Here is an 18,728-nt window from a genome sequence, read left to right on the forward strand (position 1 = left end):
ACAAGTGCAATAGAGTGATGCACAATGTTTTTCTTATTTTTTGTACTAGTATAATGTGCAATGTTTTTCTTTTCTTCTTTTTTTGTTTGCATTCTATTTAAATGTACAGGAGTGCTGGGTGTCGATAAAAAACTTTCCCTCGGGGGACAATTAAATTTTATCTTTAAAGTGTTTTTTTTTTACATTTTGCCTAATGGATTTACAGATTTGTACAGAAATACATTATTTTTGCTTTTTACACAGTATATGTATTTATAAGTGCCAGACTGTGTAGATGTTTCATCACATGTTACTTTTCCAAGGTGATTGAAGTACAATGTACGCTACTAAATACTGAAACTGTAAAGTCACAGATTTATGGACCTGAAGTTGCACAGTGCAGTAAATACATTTTGTTTGCAATCGTTTTCTGTTTTTCAGATGTTCTTATTTACTGTACAGGTAACCCTCCTGTGAAGGCAAAGGATAAAAAAGTGAGTAATTTGTTACACATGAACTTTCTAATTCTGATAAATGAGTGATTTTGTACCTTAAATGTTTCATAAAAATTCAAACTTTCTTTTTCTTCATTTGCATGATGGTGGGAAGAAATGTGTCATTCAGATCTCTGGTCTTCCTGAAAGTGACTACACCGAAGAAGAAATCACTAAGCTTGCTGTACCATTTGGGTTTACCTCAGAGCTTATTATATCACCTTCACATGGCAAGGTATTGTTTACCCTGTGTGACCTTTTCTAGCTCAAACTTTTGTCAGTGAACCTGATGTAGTACGTTTATTTCAAATAGACCGTACATCAGGAAATCACTAGTAGCAGGCTGTCGGTTCCAAGAGTTCCTGCCCGCAAAAGGTTACACTGATCAGTGTCTACGGGCTTGGACAGTAATATCTTAGAATGCCTCTCTTCTTGTCTGTCATATGTTGCACCCTCACAGCAACACGATGTAGCAAGTTTTCCTACATTGGAATGTAATGCTTAAAGAAAATGTTGGTGGTGATAGTTGAAGTACTTTGCTGAGCCATGTGTTCAAACACATTAGTTTTTCTAGTCTTTTTATTTCATTGTTGCTTCTGTAGTAGCTTTCAAGCAAAAATTATGAAATATTTATATGAGTTCTGACATCATTGCAGTTAGTTCGCATCACCATCCAGAGACTAATATTTCTAGATCCAACTGATTTTAAGATAAAATGTGTGTGCTGTGCACGCAATTCTCAGCCTTTTCAGATCCCCCCAGAAGGATTAGGGATCTGTTTTACTCAAAGTGGACCCTTGTATACTTTGGTTGGCTAACCTGACTCAGTTTGCTAGCTATATTCATAACTGTAAAGTGTTGGAAAGTGTTGCATTCTTCTGGTATTGGCAATATAAAGTGAAATAAAAAGAACAAAATGATGAACTGGCAAGCTAAGTAAATATTCTTTAATGTCCATTCTTTCAACAAGGAATCAGAAAAGGAAAAGTATAGTCCTATCATCGATGAAATGTTATGTTTCCGTGCACATTTTGCATTATGCGTTGAGATTGACCATGACCAAGATATTGAGATCTTGTTTGATGAATGAGCAGCTGTGGTATACTCGTGCTTAGCACTGACATGAGGGAAGGATTTATGTTTTGGGGTCACAATGCTTCTTTCGAACAATCTAATTCAGGCTTTCATGGAGCTGCCAGATGTGGAGTCAGGGGAAGCTATGGTCAACACTTACAAGTCCGCCCCTGTGAAGATCAAGGAGAGTGAGCTGACCATTACTCTGATAAAAAGACCTGTGGATCTGCAGTGTTCGGTAAGGAGCCACATCTTGTCTCTTGCAGTATGAGCTGGAGAGTTAGCATTGTGAAAGTTAAAAAGGAAAAAGGTTAAATTATCTTTGAATCAGTACCATTGTGTTTGCTGTCAGGTTCAGTGAGTCTATTGCAAGTTTTTTCTGGATTTTTTTTTAATCTGTACTTTGGCCATTTAAAGAAAACACTGTTGACATGGAAATATCTGGCTTTAATGTGCTTAATGAGCTGAATTTACTTTGCATTTGTGCATACAATACACCATATGTTTTTATTTATATGTTTTAATTGTTAAAGTTGAACATGTTCTGTAAAAGGGTTTGCTGATTGAAATTCCAAAAAGTACTTAAGTTGTCAGGAAACAAAATTCACAATTTGAACCTGAAAGTTAAATATGACATTGAATGTAACCAGGTTGTACATTAATTAAGAAAGATCTGGAGCCTTTATTTCCCAATACTGTAAAGTCTGTTTTATGTGCAGCAATGCGTTTTGAATTGTACCACTTTTGCAGCTGCGGTCTAGACATAGTGGGCATTTTTTAAAAACTTCACCTTCATGTTTGTTTTAGGAGGTGCAGTTCCGAGAGGTTCTTGGACTGGACAAATCTGCGGTGAGTAGTGCCATAAACTGAGTGTGGAGGCCATCCGCTTGCTTGCTCTGCGCCGGGGCAGTTAATGGCAATCTGCATAAGAAAGTACCATGTTCAGATGGCCCACAGTTTACCAAAACTATTTAGTTTGGCTTGAGACTTTAACCTTAAAATCCCTCATTTTAAGTTTAATTAATTAATTTAAATATAAGAGCACCAGGTGTGATAAACATTTGCCTAAGGCCCGGACAGTGCTGCTGTCTTGTTTTACTGTGTAAACACTGTTAATCCAAAGTCACCATGTTCATTATGGCAAAATGGAACAATCGTAGTCTGGCTTTTTACTTTTCCATATCGCCCCATATAAATTTAAACCAGCCTTTCCTATTCAGATTTGTTTTGCATAGTAAATGACCACCTTATCCTTTTCCCTTGTAAAGAAGGTCTAAACGGTATCTTAACTGATTGATCCACGGTCGAGTGTGTTCTTGTTGTTTCCTGCATGTGACAGGTCAGGGCATCAGGGACCTCGTAGTTTCATCCCTCTGGCTCTCGAGGACGGCTTCCTGCAGGGCAAATGAAAACCTGAGTGCAGTCTGTTTCTATAAGCATTTGTTAGTTTACCTTTTCCTCAAGGAGAAGTTGTGTGAACCTGGTGTGAATTCCTGAATAACCCTGGCTGTGTCCTCTGTCTCGGACAGGACGCCACTGGTCTGGCCGAGAGGCTGGTCATTGTCAGCAATGTGCCGAGGAGCACCCGAGCTGGTAAAGAGGTGCAGGACCTGGTGAAGAAGTTTGGCACCTGGAAGCACTGTGTCATTGTCAACAACAAGGTGAAGAGCCCTTTTCCTGAAGACAGAGAAGTGCTGAAGATTTGTTTGAAAAGCTAAAGGTCTTGAGCGGCCTTTTTTGTATGTGACCGAGAGTATTTTAGCTTTTATCACATTCCTTTTCAAAACTTCCTCAAAACAAATTAATTTTGAATGACAATACTGTGAACTCCCTCGTATCCGAAAGAAACAGCGGGAAGGGGCTCCGAATGCGAGGATTGCCTGGCTGGATGAGATCAGGACAACATCACAACACCACAGTGATGAAAATTGAAATTAAGTCATGTAATATAATTATTTCATATGATACTCGCCATCCCCTGACTGAAGTAATACCAGACACTTTATTATTATATTAATTCACTTCTAACTTTTAAACCTAACAAGAAAGGTAAAAAATAATCTTTAACATAACTAGGTTTTAACTTAATCAACTGAGTTATGTTAGATTCTGCACATTTGTGCTTGAGCTCAGGTCCAGATAATGAGCGTGAAGGCAGAAGTGAAACGTGTCCAGCAGATGGCACTGGAGGAGAAGTTTGAAGGGAGGTCGAGGGTAATACCGCTACTAAGCAAAACACTGCAGTGTGTGGGATTCAGACTTTCCCTATTGCTGAGAAATCTTTTAGATTTTTATCTTAATGTTGTTTCTTTTAGTTTTTAATTTCTATGATTTTTTTCTGGTTGTTGAGGTTTCTGGATGCATGCCTATCAGAAATAAGGGAGTTTGCTGTAGTAGCATTTTGTGAAATAACGCGATGTCGAGCTGCAGAGCTGAGCTCCTTTTAAGTATCCTGTTCCAGCAGATGATTTTGTGTTATCTTATTTTTTGGTTGAAACGTTTGTTTGCTTTTCAACTTTTTTTTTGTTTTGTTTTTTAATTAGATCACTTTTGAAATGCAGACTGCAGCTTCTGCCAAGGCAGTATATCAGTGGTTCACGAAGTTCCCCTGCATTATTCAGAACAACCCTCTCACTTTCTCACTGTCTGCAAAGGTTCCTGTTAAAGAAGAGGTTAGTTCTGTCTACTGTCTTTTAATTGTAGTAAGTCCATCTGTGATCCGGCAGAACTGTGAAAAGTAGTTTATTCAAACTCGTTTGCTCACGTGGTATCCTGGAACTTTGTAATTCAATTTTCATTAGTTAGTTTCTATATTCGTATACATTTAGCTCATGGCATCTGTGCTTTGGGCCCAATAAATTACAGGATTGTGTGAAGAACGTTTGGGCATTGTATGTGAATTAGATGTCTGCAAAGAGCTGAAGTAACTTGTCGTCTACCTTGCAGGTTAAAAAGGAGAAAAAAGAAAAACCGGAATTAAAAAGGTATTTTTTATCTTCCTCGGACATCTCAATCTCTGCTCAGTTCTGCGTGTGATCGTCCTTATAATATAATGCTTAGTTGCCAGCAGTGGCTTTTATATCAAATCGAAGATTATTCATCTTGGAAATAAATGGATGAACTTCATATATGATGTGAAGCAGAGAATCAGAAGTGCACTTTCTGTTGGAATTTCTTTTAATCAGAGACTGAAGTAACGTGTTAATTTTGTTTTTCATGCTGTTATCTAATGGTTACTTCAAGGCGCGAATCCGCTTCTACATGGAAATTCATGTTTTTTAAGAACCAGCAGCTGCTTTTCACTGCATAGAATCCATAAGCCATCTGGAAAATTTTGTTTTACAGTGCTAGTGCACATACAGGTGAAATTCCATTTAAATGTGTTGACAAAAAGGGGTGTCAAATGTAAAATAATTAGATATTCAATTAAATGTGAATATTAATGCCTTTACAGTACCAAAGGAGGAGGCAGACCTATGCAAGCAATGAAGAAAGCTGCTGCTGGCACAAAGCCTTCTGCCTCGGCCACAGCCAGAGCCAAAACTGCAGTCCAGGCAAAGGCTCAGACAACCACCATGGCTTCCACAGACACCGCAAAACCCGCCGCGTCCACCACCACGAGCAACACTGCCCCAACTCCCGGACACTCTGCTAGTCTTGCCGCAGGCCCTGCTGTGCCCACTTCGGGCCCCAGCACACCTGCCGCTGCCGAGCCTGCTGTGAAAGTCGAGAGCACGGCCTCAGCGCTGCCTGCAGCCGTGGCTGAAGCCTGCAGTGCGTCAGCCTCCTCCCGCCAGCCATCTGCAATCGAAACCCAGCCTCAGCCCGTGGCTTCGGCTTCGCAGCTCTTTGACACAGCCAAGCCTGGTGAAGCCACAGGCCTGAAGGCGGGAAGCGAAGAGCCCACTGCTTCTCAGGGCGGAGCTGAGGACAAGCTGCGTGCCAGCTCTGGGACAGAAGACCAGCATGATCAGCCTAAAGCTGGTGGTCCAACAACAGAAGATGAGAGCAGCCCAGCAACTGGCAAAGCAAGGAAAGAGGCAACATCTGTTGAAGATGTCTCTGCTCAGGCTGCGTCTTGTGGCGAAACTGAAAAAGGTCCCAGCATTTTGAATGAAGCCAGTACAACAATGGGAGGGACAGAATTTTTTCCAGCTCAGGTTGTGAATTCCACTGGGCAAGCAATGCATCATACAAATTCGGGTAAGTCAGAATTGGTAGGTGCATCAGCAGCTCCCACATGTCAAGCTTCCTCTGATCCATTTATTTCAAGCAATACAGCAACATTCAATGAAGGCGATGCAAGACCAAGTAGCACAGTTAAAACAGAGTTGCCACCTCCTGTAGATTCCTTAACCCCCACTGAGCAGACTGTATCAGTTAAGGAACCTGCCGATTCCAGGCTTCCTGTGGACAGTGGTGGCCACAAACCAGCACTCACAGTGAGCACAAGGAACGCACAGTCCGCTGAATCTGAGGACAGCTCTGTTCCAGCAAAGACTGCTGCAGAAACTGGCCTGAGCACGATGAAAGTGATGGCTGCTGACCCCAGAGCTGCTAAAGCTGAGGATCACAGGCAGACCAAGGACAGCGTCACTCTGGAGTCTGGAGCTTTGGTGGGCTCTGCGGCACCCGGTGTCCCAGAACAAAGAACGGTGCAAACGCCAAAGCAGGCTAAGAGCCCATCCAGCTTGACCCCTGTCAGAGTGAAGGAAGAGGGAGCTTTTGAATTTCCTCAAGATGAGGACACCAAGTGCCTTGAGTTCCCCCCCGTGACAGAGGAAATCCTCAGGGCTCTGGAGGCAGCGGTTCACGAGTGCCGCATGCGGTCATCGATGAGGCGTGGCGGCGGCGTGAGCTCAGAGCAGCTCTCGCACAGAGAGAGCGACGCCAAGGCTGCCCCGAGCAAGGGAAGCTCCAGGCCAGGGGCCCGGAGGGGAGACCCGGGCTCGGACAGGGAGCCCCGGGGCCAGGAGGACGAACCGCTGGGGGACAGGCCCGGCACAGCAGTGCGCAAGGCGGGCTCCGCCAAGGGGCACAGGGGGGTGCAGGCCGGCAGCCCCAGCTCCGGCACCAAAAGGGGAAGGGAACTGGAGGACCAGGACAGGAGGTCTTCCAGCCACGAGGAGAGCAAGCGCAAGGTGAGAGAGGCACCGAAAGAAAGGTAGCTGTGTCTAGTCTCCCATTAGCACCTGCCACCGGAATGTTCCCCTTGCAAAACTACAGTCACAGATTGTTTTGTTAGTCTCTCGGCCAGTCCTGAAAACCGGTTATAGTTTTTTTTTGTTTTTGTTTTGTAGAGCTACAGCTCTGGCAAATCTACCCGGTCGTCGCGGAGCAGCACCAAATCACGGCACAACAAACCAGTAAGAGAACCTTCTTCTAAACCTCCAAGTGTCTTTTAAGATGCTTCATTAAGAAGAGCTTCCTTTAGAAAGGCCGCATTGCTGTTCACATCTTTGTGATATCTTTATTACCTGGATTTTTGTTTTTGTATGACAAAAGAAGTACTCACTTATTGTAGGAGTGCTTCCTTTTGAGTGAGGAAAATAAAAGGCCAGACAGGCCTCCTTGGCCCAGCACCTACGTTCAGTATAATCCTGTTGAGTATTCAGATCTTATTGATTTGTCAGATGATTGTTTTCATACAGGAGGATGTACGTGTATCGCTGTAATAGATACGTAAAATAGAATTTTAGACTATTTTGTAAGGATGAAGAGTATGATACATTCATACAGTAATGACTCAGCTATAAATATGACTTGATTAAAATTCAAAAGTGAAAGTGTTGAGATTTTTTTTAGTGGGACACAATTCATCACATCTGGCTCATGGAGAGGCGACCTAAAATCTCACTTATGTTTTAAAATCTGAAATGTTTTAGAGGTATTTGGGGTTTTATCTAAGTAAACTAAACTAATGCTTTGGACTTACTGTCTCAGACAGAGGAATGGATGGAAGATTCGTCACCGTTTACCGAAGAGACGGTGGGCATGTTTCCATTTGACCTGGACGAGTTCGTCACGGTGGATGAGGTGGGAGACGAGGGAGAGGGGGAGCCCAGGAAAGAGCAGGAGCCAGACCCCGAGCTGCCCGTGGAAGAAGGGGTGTTGTCCAGGCACCACTCTCCTCCTGCCCCTGAGCCTCCTGGCAAGCGCAGGAGGCCTGGGTCCGCGGACGCCAAACAGAAGAAACTTGCTCCGAAAACCCACAAGCTGCAGAAAAAATCGCCCAAAGTTTCAGCTGCCAAAGCAAAGCTGCAGAAGAAAGGTGCGAAAGCAGGGGGCTGCAAGGTGCAAGCTAAAGGCAAGGCAGTACCTCCCGCTGCTGTGGAAGAAGCCCCACAGCCGGCCGACAGGGCTGCGGAGCCAGACAGCCAGCAGGAGGACTCGGCCAGTCCCCTAGGCAAGGGAGAAGAGGTGGAGAAGGAACCACAGACGGAAACGCAATCCTTTCCTGCTGCAGACAGCCCCCACGAGCCTGCAACACAACCTTCAGCACCCGCAACAGCAGGAGAAAGCACAGCCAAGGACAAGCCTCAGAAATGTAAACAGGCAGCGAAGGAGCTACAGAAGGCAGCAGCGGCAGCAGAGGATAAAGCTCAGGATGTCTCTGCAGTCACAACAGCGGAAGGAGAAGTGAAGAAAACTGCTGCTGCTATTGCCAGACAGCCAGACAAGTCTCTGGAACCCGCCACGGCTGGAGAGGCTGGGCAGGGAGCTCCAGAGCCCGAGACCGATGCCTCACCGGAGGAGGACAGCTCGGAAGTGGCTGCTGTGGTGCGTAAGGCACCTGCAATGGTGACGCTGGATGAGGTGAGCGAGGAGGAGGAGGATTACCCTGAGGATGATGAGGAGGAGCGGCTACAGCGGGGCTTGGTTGGTGTCTGTGACTCGGAGGCTCTGGTGACCGTTGACGAGATCGGGGGTGAGGATGACCCCTTCCTGCACGCAGTGAGGGACCTGCAGGCCCTTGTCACGCTGGACGAGATCGTGGAGGAGGAGGGCAGCGGGAGTCCCAACCCCGAGTCCTTCCCATTTGGCCTAGGGGATGAGTCCGAGGATGCCTTCCTGCCAGAGGTGTGCTTGACCTGACGAGCTCCCTTGTATTGGGAGTTCAGTTAAAGCACGATCTTACACAGTTGATGCTGAAGTGACACTACTGGTGCACTTGTCTGCAAGGAGCACTCTTGGTGCTGTTGTCTTGGTTTTCCAGAAGTTCCTTAGTACTTTTTTAAAAAGTGTATAAGACAGGATTTAACTGGCACTTCTGTTCACAACTTTGGTGCGGACTAAGATCTGTTTGTGGGATTGGAGCAGTTGTGCAATTTGAATTAAATTTAAATTGAAGTTTTAAATTTAATTATCCTATGCTGAAATATAAGACCTATGAGAAGTGCTTGCACAGAAAATATTTTGTTAAATTGGATGTGCTGAAACATCACCAAAGCATTTTTCTATTTTTAAAAAACTTGTTTACCATGTGGGTGATTGGCCCACTAGGTAGTAAATTAATTACATCTGCAGTTTGACCACAAGAATAACTGAACCTGCAGTTTCTTGATCAGTGAGGATCTAGATTCAGCTTTCATTAGACATCAGCATTAGGTGAATTCTTGTCTCTTACGAAATGTAATGAAAACTGCGACAAGACAGAAATGCAGTTTTTGGATGATGATTGTTTTAATTGACCGATTCTGTGTGATGTCCCGTTTCAGCAGATTCTGGTGACCCTGGATGAGACAAAGGGTGATGATGAAGAGGCAGCAGAGGAAAATGGGAAGTGTCTTGAGCCAATGGAGGAGCTCAAGCCACAGTCCCCAGGCCCCCCAGGTGAGCAGGAGCATTGAGGGAAGGGACAGGGAACACTGGCAACCGCAAAGGGTCTAGGTTGGCCTCAGCAAGTGATATTCCATAGTGATGGCTTGCAAATGCCATCTTGCAACTATGGTTTATATTTCCATTGCACAGAAGGTGTTCACGTGCAGTGATTTGAATCAAAATGAGCTGGGCTGAACTGCTGCTTGTAAGTGGTATTTAAGTCATACTTAACCTTAAATGTCACACACCGTAGGTGTGGATGAAACCCAGGCCTGGCCGCCTTCACTCCAGGTAACTGCACCAGATGTTTCAGGGAAATATCATGCCCTGCCTGACATGGTGCTGGGGTACCAGTAGCTAACTGAACTGCCAGGCAGATTCCTCCTCTCAGCGCTCCGGTGTGTAGCGCTTCGATGCCTTTGCAGCTCCACGAATGCATCTGCCGGAGCTCTGACGCGGCGTGTGCTTGTCCCCCGAAGCAGAGACCAGCAAGCAGGTGGAGGAGTGGCTGTGTGAGGAAGAGGAGGAGCTTCCTGAGTTGAGCTTTGTCACTGTGGATGAGGTTGTGGAGGAAGAGGAAGAGACTGAGAAGCGGCAGCTATTGGAAGAGCTGCCGTGTCCCCTCCAGAAGGGAGCAGGCCGGCCCAAGAAGAGGCGCCGTCAGGCCGCTGGTAGGACAACTTGTGGCTTTCAGGCTATTTCTTGTTTGTTTTAAAAACTTATCTTTTTGCTTGGCAGCAATCTTGAATCTTTATTACCTTGGCCCAACATGGAGCCTACACACACAGGGTGGGAATTTACCCTTGTTTGTGATTTAGGTTCCTTAGCTGTAGCTTTTTTGATGAAGGGATCCCGAGTTTTTGGAAGTAACTGAGGATGCGGAAACAAGTTGCAAGAACACCCGAGTATCGGAGCTGTAAAGGGGAAAGGGGATTGCCATTCCGCATCTGTAGTCCCCCTGCACAGCGGATCAGGGAGTGTAGAACAAGCGACCAGCCATGCTGAAGCCGATACCTTGGTTTGATTCAAGCTGTAAAGATGTTCTGCTTGAAGCACGCAGCTAAGTAAATAAAACAAAATAGCCCTTTCTTCCCCATGTTTTCTACTCCCCCACCCCCAACCCCAACGGCAGCCTGCCCCTAGAGAGGAAATGAAACGATGATGGGGACAGAAGTAAAATAATGATTTAAAGAGGGACCACAGTCCCAGTTTCTCAGACCGGTTATTAATTCTTCGTAGCAAATTAATTGACAGTAAAGTTTTACCAATCCCGAATTAAGCACCAAATTGTGAACATCACCATGTTGTTGCAAACTCCTGGTCTCGCCACTGGTGAGAGAAAGGGTTTACGAGAGTTTTGATGTGAAGCAACCCTTCCTGCTCACTGTAAGGATTCATGTAATGTGATGTACGAGCGAATAAGTACAGGTTGTACAGCAGACATTTCACCACAGAAATGTTCCATCGTGATCTGCAGAGTTATCAAGTACGTTGTGTTTGTTGCTTAAACTGTCTCAAAGTTGAGTGCAGTATTTCTACTGGATTAAAAGAGATGTATTCACAAGCCTGCTTGTTTCCAGTGTAAAAGGTTTGCTTCACCTCAGCAGAAGTTTAGTTGTCTCGTTGTGAATAACTGACGGTGATGATAATATGGCATTCCGCATGCCTGGAAATTTAGTCTATTTTGTGGTGTAAATTGGAGGCTTTACACGTTAGTGTGTACATATTGCTTTCATTGTGGCTTAAAATGCACTCATCAATGCTGATTCTTTCTAACCCCGAAATATAAAGATGGCCTTGCAGCTCCCATTTAACTAAGACAATTGCTGACACCTGTGGTCTAATTGTCTGTATCTTGGCACCGTGGATATGAGCTGTAGGAAAAATTTGTCTTTAAAGTAAATCAGAGACCAGAAAGTAGTGATCCCAACAGTTTAATAAATAAGAGAAAGTATTTTTGTATCATTAGAAAATAATAGGATATTGTGAAACAAATGTAATATAATGAATTACAATTTCAGGTAAATTACATAGCGAGAGGGGGATATTGTATATTGATATGTTACGAAAATGGTGAATTTCAGGAATTGAAAATACAAACACTACATTCCACTACTTTTCACACAACAAAATGTACAACACACAAGTTACTACATTTACTGTATGTACAAACAAGGTGTTTCAGAGGCCTAACTTTCTAATCAACCAGAAAACATCAGACTGCTACTAGGTATTGAACTCTTAAATGATGCCCACAGTGGCCACAATAAGAGATAAGCTGCCTTTTGTAATAAATGGAATACATCCTGCACTTAGATCTCTCTCTGTGCCCCCTGGATGCCACAAAATAAATGGGAGCCTACCTCCCTGTTCTAAAAGTGCACCCACAAGCAGGAAGGACGTCCCTAACTGAAGTATCTTTTACCCAAGAAACCCAAGTTCCCTAAAAACGCAGATTAGCAAGTTCTCTCTAGCAAGGTTCGGATACTCGGATACTCGGCTCTCTGCACGGACTCAGTACTGTTAGTACAATATTTTTTTTCCTTCTTCAGGTTAATCCCAAGTAGTAGTTAATTTCAATTTCTTTTCAGCAAGTGTAAGTTAGTTCAGCAGCTGCAGTGTTCTAAATGTTTATGAATGTAACTAAAACACACATTAAAAGTCCAGGTCTTGTTGCTCCTTACCTTCTGATCATTTATTTTTCCCCCTGGCTGACCTGACAGACAGAACGGCTGTAATTTGTTGTGACTGAATAAATTTGAGGAATTGTTTGCGATTGGAGGGGATCGTCCCTTCCTTGACTGTGTGATTCGATGCTCCACTGGAAACCCCTGTGTGAAGAATGACTGCTCTGTCTCCGCAGCCACTCTGGTGAGGAAGCCTGGGCGAGGGCGACAGCAAGCCAGCTGGACAGCGGCTGAAGTGAAGGAGGAGGAGCCCGAAACCCAGGCAGAAGCGGATTTTAACCCTGTGGATGCAGCTCCCCGTCCTTCTGTGCCACAGGACCCAGCCTTTGATGCTACAGGATCCCTGTCACTCAGAGACACTCTGCAGGAGCCCAGTCCAGGAGCAGTGAAACAGGAACCTGAACCTAGTAGAGAAACTGAACATGAGCCCTCAAGGACTCCTCAGCTGAGGACTGGTCCCAGTGAACTCCCTGCATCAGCGGAGCTCTCCAAGGTCAAGCTGGAGCCCTTTGACCCCACTTACCTAGTGGACAGCAAAGCAGACAGGAGTCTTGTGGTGAACCAAGAGCGCCCAGACACCAGAGTCAAAGGTACGAGAGACAGAACTGGGAAGCTTTCACTGTAAATCTTGCTGAAATTTCCTTGTCTATAAGGTTCTATAATGTCCTCTGAATGACCATTGTTTTTGTCTTGTAGTCTTAAGTTGTTTTTTATGTTGAGTAGTGCGATAATTTTCCCTTTCACCAGAATCTGGGCACCCATATGGATGGGAAGTTCACATAACCAGCACAAACCGCGTTTATAAGTTGACTCTTTTTTACAATTTGGGTCACAGTTGTTAACGGTGCACTTTGTGAACTACGGCACATGAGACTGCTGTTTCTGGATGGCAAATGCCCCCTCATATTCCAGAGAGAAAGTGCTAATGATTTCTTTGTTGGCTTTAGAAGAGTCCAAACTGCGACAGGACACGGTTGAACTGGAGGAGCCCCAGCTGAAGAAACCGCGATCTGCCTTTCCCTTATCCAGCAACTTCAAGATGCCTCCCTTCAACCCCCAGAGCCCTATTGGCAAGTATCAATATGAGCGGCACTGTATTGACATGATTCTTTCTGTTGGAGACGGTAGCTGGAAAGATGACACCCAATTCCCTTATTTCAGATGACACGCAGGTTACTGTTTACCAAAAGGGAAAAACAAGAAATAGTTTGCAAAGTGAATTTTTTGTAAACTGCTCTGTAAACTGAATCATATAGGAATTCAGAGAGTTATCCGTGACGTAGTTCCTGTGTTTTGCTTTTGAATAATAAGATGACACAAGATCACTTTATTAGCCATATACAATTCTTGCATTAGGAATTAGTCTTTTCGTATACCCCAGCTTGCTCTCCATGAGGCACACAGACAGGGAGAGATGCTTGGGGTCAGAGCGCAGGGTCAGCCATTGTACAGCACCCCTGGAGCAGCTGGGATTAAGGGCCTTGCTCAGGAGCCCAACAGAGTAGGATTCCTCTGCCGGCTGCAGGATTTGAACTAGCAACCTTCCAGCCACAGGTTCAGATCCTGAGCCACAGTGCCAGCCTCCGCCCCCAATTGTTCTGGATCTATCCTGACACAGAGATTGTTTTCAAGGTTGACATTCTACATCACTCCATGATGCTGGCAATACCAGTCACTCCACATAAAGCCGAAGACAGATAGCACACTCTGAACTACAAGGATGGAATGGGATTTTGCTTTTCTCTGACGATAGACAAATGTTTTAAATTAATCTGTTCATACTCAGGGATTCTTTCAAGGTTCATGCAAGATACAATTTTCTTTTGGTTTTGAGGCTCTGTAGCTTCAGCTTTTGATTCGTAGGTCACTCAATTCTGGTTTAACTCACTGGCATTCATTGAGATTTTTGTAGTATATATGTTAAGTTGGTAGTAGTTTTTTTCAGGTCTTGTGGGATGAAATGCATCACTTGTAAGTGAAGGTGTCTCCATTGAAACATGCATTCTTGCTATGTGAGTGTGTGTGTGCTCCTGCACAGCACTTCTGTTAATGCAGGAGAAACTTAGATGATGCTGACTTTCTGACTTGGGTTCTCTCCGCTGCTGTGCTTGCAGGATTGGAATTCGTGGTTCCAAAGACGGGTTTCTTTTGCAAGCTGTGCTCCTTGTTCTATGGTAGTGAGGAGGCAGCCAAGAAGATGCACTGCAGCAGCCTGAAACACTACCAGAACATGGAGGTATGAGAGTGGGCTGCCTCACTAGCCCAGAAACCTAAAATACTGGGGCTCAGTCCAATTTCCCTATTAAGTATGACAGCTATTTTAAAATAATGTAATTAAGTCCCCATGATCTATATAAAAAATAGTCCAGTCCATCTGTCCATACATCTGCTAGGGATCAAGTAGTAGGTTTATTCCATGCTGAAAGGAGAAGAAAACACATTTTGGCTTTTCTTTATTCTCTTTTCAGCATGGATTAGACCTAATACTTGTTCCTTTGCAGTCTACAGATGCTGAAGCAGCTAGCTACCCACCTGAACTACCTCATATATCAGCTAGTCCATCAAGAAACTGGATCCGTGTTTTACCAGAAAATAACTTTGGGAATTTCCAGAAAGAATGACGCTCTCTCTTGTTTTGTCTGCAGAAATTCCTTTCTAAGCTGAGAGCACAGCAAGCTGATGACACGACATAAGGATCAAGAGTCATAGCAGCATCCAGCTGACTCTCCCTGTCTTGTCTGATCTTGGTTCATGGGTCCACTTCACCGCTGTACATTCTTCTTTTGTTTTCATTTTAGAATTCACGATTTTATGAAAAATGAGAAATGCAGAACTGTGTACAATAATAAAACAAAACTGTTTTACTGTCAGATCCCTTTGATGCTTTTCATGAATCTTGGTCCAGATATGAGCTCTTTTTCACAATCTTATTTAACTTTAGTCCAAAACATCCATGAAATTACCAGGCCACCAGACTGCTATCTTTGTTCTCACATTCTTCTGAAAATCTGCATAAATTAATACACTTTCTTTTATGGGGGGAAAGAAAGGTGCAAGAATGTCCATTTGCTGTTAACCAAATTGGTTACAGCTTTAGACATATAACTGTAAACTGTTTTTTCTGTGAAGGAACTGTTGTTTTCAGTCTTACGTATTTTTCCTTAGTTTCTCTACATGATAGTTCTGCTGTTGTAAAATTGAATTCTATTCCTATTGATACCGGCTTCATTATTCCAGCAGTGTTCGACTTGGGGATCATTGCGGTCCTGTGTTCATTTTTATGCCTGCCTTTGACTGCAAAATATGTATTTAAGCACATTAAATTTACCAATGGTGGCAAAGTTTTAACATTTTCTAGAATCCAGTATCTTTCTGCTTTTGTCACTGCTGTAATTTCGCCCATTTGCCCTTTGTGTGCACTCTCAGCATCACATGGTTCTTTGTGTTATTTTCAAATGTGTGTAGGACCATATGGTTATTCCTCCTCTGCAACTCGGGCAGCAACAATTCAGCCCTTCACAACAACTGTACTCAAAAGGATTACATCAGAAATCTAATGAGATGCCAGTGGTATCACAAGGAAGAGAGAAGCCACCTCTACCTAATTAACCAATTTATTTTCCAGTGGAACAGCTGCTTTCGTTTTTGCCATTTGACAAGTGTTGCAGTGAAATTTCATATGGTTAACAAAGAGTTAAAAAATAAGGTTCACCAAAGACAGTTACTTAAATAAAAATTAAAAGTGATAAAGGATCCAAAAAAACACAAGAGCATTTTGATGATCACAGAGTGTGAACACTTCCAGGTCTCACCCTCAGACCATTGTGAAGGTTTATACTCGGACACCAATTCCGACGACCACTCCATTCCATTTACAGATGTCGCATTCAGCATTCCCAGGACTTTACTTTCATCGAGTTCAGCCTGAGGCAGGGTCCTTCTTGCCTCTTAAGTCTTGATGTTTCTATTGAAAGGACTGCAGCTCTGCACCTTCGTACTGTCTGCATTATTCTTTCAGGCCTACTGATGTCAACTAGCCTCCAGAATCTCCCTGCAATGACTCCCTCTCTACTCTCTGCTCTCTCCCACTCCATTCTCCTCCCCTGCCTCTTCTCCGTTTCTGGTCAAGCGGTCAACCTGCCACACCTACAGCCCCAGCCTGTGTTGCTTGGTCTCCCCCTCACCCCCATGCTTCTTTTCCCTGTCCAGTGCAGAAGCCCCTGGTCCCTGGCTCCCACTAGGCCCCGCAGGTGTGAGCACCCTGAGGGGGTTTGCTCTGGTCCCGGGATTCCTCGTTCATCCCCGTGCTGTCCCTAGCACTCAGGCCTAGGCAGCTACAGCGATGGGTTCTCTCCACCATTCGCCCATTCCTTCTTCGGCGTCCAGCGGGTTGGTACCAGCCTTCATCTCTCCCCCGTCCCATGCCTTCAGCCACATGTTACTATTACTACTTCCCATTTTGGGGGTTCAACTCGAAATTCACTCCTATGAAGTTGAATTCTGAAAGCAGCAGCTCTTTTCCACGTTCTGCATCAGTCTAATCTGCAGCAGCTTTTCCAGCTGACAGCAGGTTCCACAGCCCAGTGTTCTGGCTTACCGGTAGCCTTCCTCCTACCTGCCATCAAGCTTCTCTTCAGGTTCTCCAGAGCCTTCTGCTGCTTACCACTTCCTCTTCCTCAGGTACAGTAGCTCCGTGTCGGCAGAGCAACAGACATAAACGCAGTGATGACATTGTCGTAACTTGCTTATACAAACTGGAAAACTAAGGAAATAATATTCTGCTCACCGGCGTACATCAGCAAGTGGATCCTGTTCCATCTCTACTTTGTTGCGTGTTAATCTGCTCGGTTCCAGCGAAACCATAGCCCGAACAGACTTGCTCTTATCTTAGTGTTTTCAACTCTGATCATGTTTTAGGGGATTCTGGGCCAAATTCCCTCAGCCAGGCGAGCTACACCAAATGTAATCTGCTTATGTCGCCTCTCTCTTGCATTTATTAGGACCTAACAAAAGTACTAAAATGGAATGATATGAAGTTACAATAGCTATTCGGGAAGATGGTTTGATCGTAATCTTGCACATTTCTGCTCACCTGTGTATTTAAGTCTCACACCTGGAAATTCCTTTCATGTATCTCTGTCACATTCCCACTGCTTCCCCATCCACACCCCCACAGTAGCTCCCTGGCTCATCCCTTGCAATCTGAGGGGGGTTTGGGCTGCCAGGTACCTCCTGTCAGGCACGCTACACAAGACATTCTCTGTATATGTCATCTCTTACATCCGTTTCCATTGTAATTTCCTCAATTATGAAGGGAGTTCACAAGTTCCTTTGGATAAGTATCCAACGAATGAATGTTCATAGATGTAATTAAGACTCTCGGAGTGGAAACTGGAGAGTGGGAAAGATCATGTATCCTAGGGGTCATTGGCTCTGCTTCACGATGACCACAGCGTTTCCTGCTCTCAGGGCAGCTGAGCTCATAGCCACCTGTTTACCCTCAGGAGCTGGTAAATACAGGAGGTGGGATTTCACGTCAGTTTGGATTCATAAGGTTGGGTACCATCCAGTTTCTCCCTAAAGGATCACTGCTGGGAGTTTTTATCATGAATAACTCAGCAGCAAGAGCAACATCTCAGCTGTGTGAAAGTTGAGAGGGATCATTCAAGGAGTTAAATGTAATACATAATCACATATATATAGTACTTTTCATCCCAAAGGATCCCACAGCACTTTATACATATAGGAGGGGACCCACTTCTTCCACCACTGCCATAAGACACACAACATCAGAGAAGGGCTCTCTTCTGCTGCGCAGGGGTGCTGCCTGCATGTTGGTTCCCTTTTGTGTTCTCTGGGTGACCTCTTGCTAAGGTGTTATTAACATCTCAGTTATTGAACAAACAAGGGATATGATGAGAGGAGGCTGGAGCCCTTGTGTTTGTAGTAGTTTATTGATCCAGGGATCTCATCCTGTGACCTAATTCTGAGGATTTCTGTTTTGTGAAAGAAGATGTTATCAGCTTCAACTAAACAGTTGGTGTTCTTGTCTCAGATCACAAGAGAGGTCACTTTATTGGCCATATACAATTTGTTGCATTAGGAGTTTGTCTTTTTCACATACCTCAACTTGGTCTCCATGAGACATACAGACAGGGAGAGAAGCTGGGGATCAGAGCGCAGGGTCAGCCATTTAAACAGCGCCCCTGGAGCAGTTGAGGTTAAAGATCCTCAGCCGCAGTGGGACCGCCCTGCCCTGCCCTGCCCCGCCCTCAACAACACTTTGTGTAAAGAAGGGCAAAGTGCGAAGTCCACTGGGCTGAATTGAATAGAGATGTGAAATTTACTTGTCAAAACTGCAACTCACAACTGGCAACCAACTGAAACTCAGGAGATATGAGCGTGGCCTGTACCTGGATGGGAGACCTCCTGGGAAAAACTAAGGTTGCTGCTGGAAGAGGTGTTAGTGGGGCCAGCAGGAGGCGCTTACCCTGCGGCCTGTGTGGGTCCTAATGCCCCAATCTAGCGACGGGGACATAAAATGTGTCGTCCTTCAAATGAGATGTAAAACAGAGGTCATGACTCTCTGTGGTCATTAAAAATCCTGGGGCATTTCTCGAAATGAGTAGGGGTGTTATCCTGGTGTCCTGGACAAATTTCCCATTGGCCCTTA

General features: G+C 44.5%; 1 protein-coding gene across 4 annotated transcripts in view; it reads left to right on the top strand.

The window, feature by feature from the left end:
* Positions 1-14,925, top strand: part of znf638 (zinc finger protein 638) — a 58,389-nt gene extending 43,464 nt beyond the window's left edge. Inside the window, exons 11-26 of one of the 4 annotated variants that reach the window (XM_069190362.1) lie at positions 421-473; positions 589-708; positions 1,654-1,785; positions 2,355-2,396; positions 3,077-3,208; positions 4,091-4,219; positions 4,494-4,531; positions 5,002-6,688; positions 6,848-6,913; positions 7,491-8,627; positions 9,266-9,380; positions 9,848-10,039; positions 12,232-12,645; positions 13,003-13,125; positions 14,170-14,291; positions 14,701-14,925. In XM_069190362.1, the coding sequence (XP_069046463.1) occupies positions 421-473; positions 589-708; positions 1,654-1,785; positions 2,355-2,396; positions 3,077-3,208; positions 4,091-4,219; positions 4,494-4,531; positions 5,002-6,688; positions 6,848-6,913; positions 7,491-8,627; positions 9,266-9,380; positions 9,848-10,039; positions 12,232-12,645; positions 13,003-13,125; positions 14,170-14,291; positions 14,701-14,748 (4,550 nt within the window). In that variant the 3' untranslated portion in view covers positions 14,749-14,925. The remainder of the gene's footprint in view (positions 1-420; positions 474-588; positions 709-1,653; positions 1,786-2,354; positions 2,397-3,076; positions 3,209-4,090; positions 4,220-4,493; positions 4,532-5,001; positions 6,689-6,847; positions 6,914-7,490; positions 8,628-9,265; positions 9,381-9,847; positions 10,040-12,231; positions 12,646-13,002; positions 13,126-14,169; positions 14,292-14,700) is intronic. The other 3 variants (XM_069190818.1, XM_069190603.1, XM_069191090.1) reach the window with 3 other exon arrangements.
* Positions 14,926-18,728: the final 3,803 nt, after the last annotated feature.

Source organism: Lepisosteus oculatus, chromosome 1 (genome assembly GCF_040954835.1).
Source record: "Lepisosteus oculatus isolate fLepOcu1 chromosome 1, fLepOcu1.hap2, whole genome shotgun sequence".
Lineage (NCBI taxonomy): Eukaryota > Metazoa > Chordata > Actinopteri > Semionotiformes > Lepisosteidae > Lepisosteus > Lepisosteus oculatus.